Genomic DNA, 4824 nt, shown 5'->3' on the forward strand with positions numbered 1-4824 from the left:
CAAAAACTCTCAACTGTGGCTTTTCATAATTTATTTCTGCTTCAAAGCACCAAGGCTTTTTCTAAGAACAGGCCTCTGTCTGAGTTGTCTCCATTCGGTGGGGTCTGGGAGCTTGCTTTATACAGTTCCCTGACAAGGTTTTTTCACTAGAGCTGCTAAATCACTTACTGTACATCAGCCTTTCTGCAAAAAGTAAAAAAGAACATGAGCAGCCCTAACTAGACTCCATTGACCCTGTTCACCAAGTCATCAAGACCCAGGTTTTCAGCTTGAAAGACTGAGTGTTCTTCCATAATTCTTTTGGGACATAAAGGCTCAAAAGCCTATCCAGTTGTGAGCTGCAGTGTTAGATGGGTTTGCTTCTTGCTGAGAACCAAACTCTCTCCATTGAGAACCAAACAAAACAATTGAGAGAATATAGCAGCACTGATATTACTCAGAAAGTAAAACTTTGAATTATTAATTATTGGCTAAAATTAATAATCATGTATATCCTAAATCATGTTTTATATGCCATTTATTGTGAACTTCTTTCTCCCCTGTTCAGAGTTCTTTCTCTCACACACACTTTCTTTTCCTCAGTTCAGTTTTCACTTGTTTTTTTTTTGGTTTTTTGGTTTTTTTTTTTTTTTTTTTTTTTTTTTTTTTTGGTTTTTTTTCTTTGAAAATAAAGCCATACCATTGTTCTCTCCCAAAATAAAGGCCCAATGAATTTATAAGCAATAAATATGCAGTTTTTCTGTAAGAAGTTTTATTGGGTTTTTATCTGAATGATTTTTTTGTTAACATTTGGGCTAGTAATTGATAGACTCATATTTAATTGGCCTTATGTTTTGAAAACCCAGCCTTGTAACTGGCAGCAGCTACACGCCGGTCCCAAGCCCGGAAAAATGGGGAGGGGTGGGGAAAGCAATGGCAAACTACCCCACTATTTCTGCCGAAATACTTTATGGATCACAACGAAACGTCTTCAAACATGGTGCTGGAAGGTGGGCCCCCTGGGCCGGAAGGCAACCAACAAGCGACCAGGGAAGGACAAGGACGAAGTTCGAATAGCTCAGGCAATTATGACGCGGACGGGACAAATCCACCAGGACACCGGTCGGCTGATGCAGACCCATGTGAAAGAACTCGTCTGCGTCTCACGAAGGTTCACAACATCGGAACTTGGAATGTCCGTGGCATGAATACGGGCAAATTGGACATCATAAAAACCGAAATGGAACGACTCAACATCGACATACTTGGTATCAGCGAGCTCCACTGGACAGGAAGCGGCTATTTCAACAGCGATGATTATACAGTATACTACTCCGGGAATGACAACATCAGACACAATGGAGTAGCCATCATTGCAAACAAGAAAATTGCAAAGACTGTTCAATGTTTCAACGCTGTCAACGACAGAATCATGACCGCCCGCTTTCACGGGAAGCCTCGCTCGCTCACAATCCTGCAGGTCTACGCGCCGATCACCGACGTGAAAGAAGAGGATATCGAAAAATTTTATTCGGATTTCCAACAAGCAATCGATCAAGTCTCGGCCAAAGACATCATCCTTATTGGCGGGGATTTCAATGCAAAAGTCGGCGCTGGAGGAGAACCACCAGTCGTAGGCAAATTCGGACTAGGTGAACGAAACGAGGCTGGCGACCGTTTGGTTCAGTGCTGCCAAGAAAATCGATTACTGATCGCAAACACGTGGTTTGAGCAGCCTAAACGCCGCGCATACACGTGGATAGCACCGAATGGACAATATCGCAACCAGATCGACTACCTCCTCTGCCAACAACACTGGAAGAGCTCAGTGCAAGCAGTCAAAACGCTACCCGGTGCAGATTGTGGATCCGACCATCAGCTGTTGGTCGCGAAAGTCAAACTCCGCTTCAACACCATCAAAAGGCAACCAGCACAGCTACGTTTTGACACCTGCAACATCCCAGCAAAATATGCGGTTGAGGTACACAACAGATTTGAGGCACTCAGCACAACTGAAAAAGCCCCGGATGAATTGTGGGAAGAAATGAAATCGATCATAATGGACACAGCGGAACAACTGATCCCGCACAAAAAGCCAGTGAAAGGACCACAATGGCTCTCGGATGCGACGATCAAAATCGCCAACAAAAGACGAACAGCCAAAGCCACTGGCAAGAGGCTCGAATTCAGTTTGCTAAATGCTGAATTTCAGAGAGAAGCAAGGAGGGATAAGGAGCGTTACTGGAACGAACGGTGCGCAAAACTGGAAGCTGCAAGCAAACAAGGACATGCCTGTGAGCTTTTTGCCCATGTGAAGCAGGCACGGGCAACTTTCGCACCCCGAAAAGCAACGACCATCAAAGATCGGAATGGCAAGGTACTACAGAATGAAGACCAAATTAAGAGGAGATGGCAAGAGTACAATCGGAATTATATGCAGGAAACGGACCGAGTCCATCAGCCAGTCAGGACGATTCGATCGAGCAAGAACCAGGTATTCTGAAGGAGGAGGTAGCCTGGGCACTGAAACAACTCTCAAGCAGGAAAGCCCCGGGCATCGACTGCATACCAGCCGAACTACTCAAGCCAATACCGATCCCGATACTCACAGCGCTTTGCCAACTGATCTGGAAGACCAAATCGTGGCCCAAAGAGTGGAAAAGATCAGTCCATGTCCCACTTCCAAAAAAGGGCGACACGCAAGAATGCTGCAACTATCGGACCATCGCACTTATACCGCACGTAAGCAAAATCCTGCTAAAGATTATTAAAAAACGCATCTCATCTGTCGAGAGGGAACTCCCTGATGTGCAAGCTGGATTTCGAAAAGGACGTGGAACCAGAGATCAAATTTCAAACTTGCGGTGGATCATGGAGAAGACTCGCGAATATCAAAAGAAGGTGTATATGTGTTTCATCGATTACAGCAAAGCATTCGATTGCGTTGACCATGGCAAGTTATGGAAATGTCTGAAGCAAATGGGCATCCCAGAACATCTAGAACAACTGATAAGATCGCTCTACAAGAATCAAGAAGCCACGGTCAGGACAGCATTCGGCAACACGGACTGGTTTGAGATCGGAAAAGGCGTTAGACAAGGCTGCATTCTATCACCGGCCCTGTTCAACCTATATGCCGAAACGATCATGAGACGATGTAATCTGGAAGAATCACCGATCGGAGTGAAAATTGGAGGGAGGAACAACAATCTTCGATACGCCGACGACACGACTTGGCTCGCAGAGAGTGAAAAAGACCTAGAATATCTGGTCCGAAAGGTCAAAGAAGAAAGCGAGCGCATGGGTTTGTACCTCAACATCAAGAAAACAAAGGTAATGACAACAGCAGGCAATGGTACACTCCACTTGACAATTGACAATGAAGAAATCGAATCAGTCCAAGATTTCCTCTTCCTTGGATCCAAGATCGACCGAGGTGGCGAATCGGGACCAGAAATCAAACGCAGAATCGTACTTGGGCGCAGCGCAATGCAGGGAATGGCAAAAATATGGAAGAACAATGACATCAGCATAGCAACAAAGACTCGCATAATCAATGCAATCGTTTTTCCGATTTCCACATACGCATGCGAAAGCTGGACGCTCAAGAAGGCCGACAGAAGGAGGATCGATGCTTTTGAACTTTGGTGTTGGAGACGATTGCTGCGAACACCATGGACGGCAATGGTCACAAACAAGACGATCCTTGAACGTGTCAAACCACAAACATCGTTAGAGGGAAAAATCACGAAACAGCGGCTCTCATATTTTGGACACATCATGCGAGCTAATTCCCTAGAAACAGCATTAATGCTCGGCACAGTCAGTGGGTCAAGAAGAAGAGGGCGTCAGAGAACCCGCTGGCTGGACACAATCAAGGCTGACACAAACATGCACATGAAAGATCTGAAAGAAGCGGTCAAAGACAGAAATGCGTGGAGAATGATGACCCATAAAGTGACCGAAAGTCGGCCTCGACTAAACGGATTTTAATAATAATAATAAAATGTTTTGAGAATGTGAAACAGTTTAACTAATGATTTTAAAAATCAGTTTTGTAAATATTTAAAGGGAAGACCCTTCAGGATCGTTCTCAGAGTTGCATTGTTAGAGCAGATGTGAGGTGATCAGTTTGGATGGATCATCAGTGAAATATATTGCATCTCTGCAAATAAGTTCAGTAAAGCCTAATGAAGCTTAATAGGCGATGTTAGGAACCTGCTGAAAATGAGAACTCAAATCAAACTTCTTACCTCTTAGGGGAAAAAAAAAGACTAAAATACTCAACCCAGACGCTAACACTTTTCCACACAGTGGAAGCCTAGAACACCTGTGCATTCAAAGACTTACTGCACAGCTGTAACGAAACAACAATGTAAAGTTTAAAGCTATTAACCAGACATGGTAACACTTTACATTAAGTGTCTCTAATTACTGTGTATTTACATAGTAGATGCATAGTGAATACATTATTAAGCATAGTTACTTACCACTACCGCTCTCACACAGCTCACCACTACCGCTCTCACGCTGCTCACCACTACCGCTCTCACGCAGCTCACCACTACCGCTCTCACACCGCTCACCACTACCGCTCTCACACAGCTCACCACTACCGCTCTCACGCTGCTCACCACTACCGCTCTCACACAGCTCACCACTACCGCTCTCACACCGCTCACCACTACCGCTCTCACACAGCTCACCACTACCGCTCTCACACAGCTCACCACTACCGCTCTCACACAGCTCACCACTACCGCTCTCACACAGCTCACCACTACCGCTCTCACACCACTCACCACTACCGCTCTCACACAGCTCACCACTACCGCTCTCACATAG

At 45.2% G+C, this 4824-nt stretch overlaps 1 protein-coding gene across 1 annotated transcript; it reads left to right on the forward strand.

Annotated features, from left to right (window-relative positions):
- Window positions 1-848: 848 nt before the first annotated feature.
- On the forward strand, window positions 849-2482 carry LOC121295899 (craniofacial development protein 2-like). The gene has a single exon (XM_041221021.1). It carries the CDS (start codon window positions 950-952, stop codon window positions 2480-2482), a length of 1533 nt encoding a protein of 510 aa, XP_041076955.1. The 5' UTR covers window positions 849-949.
- The last annotated feature ends 2342 nt before the right edge of the window (window positions 2483-4824 follow it).

This window comes from Polyodon spathula, chromosome 20 (assembly GCF_017654505.1).
Source record: "Polyodon spathula isolate WHYD16114869_AA chromosome 20, ASM1765450v1, whole genome shotgun sequence".
In the NCBI taxonomy this organism is placed as follows: Eukaryota; Metazoa; Chordata; class Actinopteri; order Acipenseriformes; family Polyodontidae; genus Polyodon; species Polyodon spathula.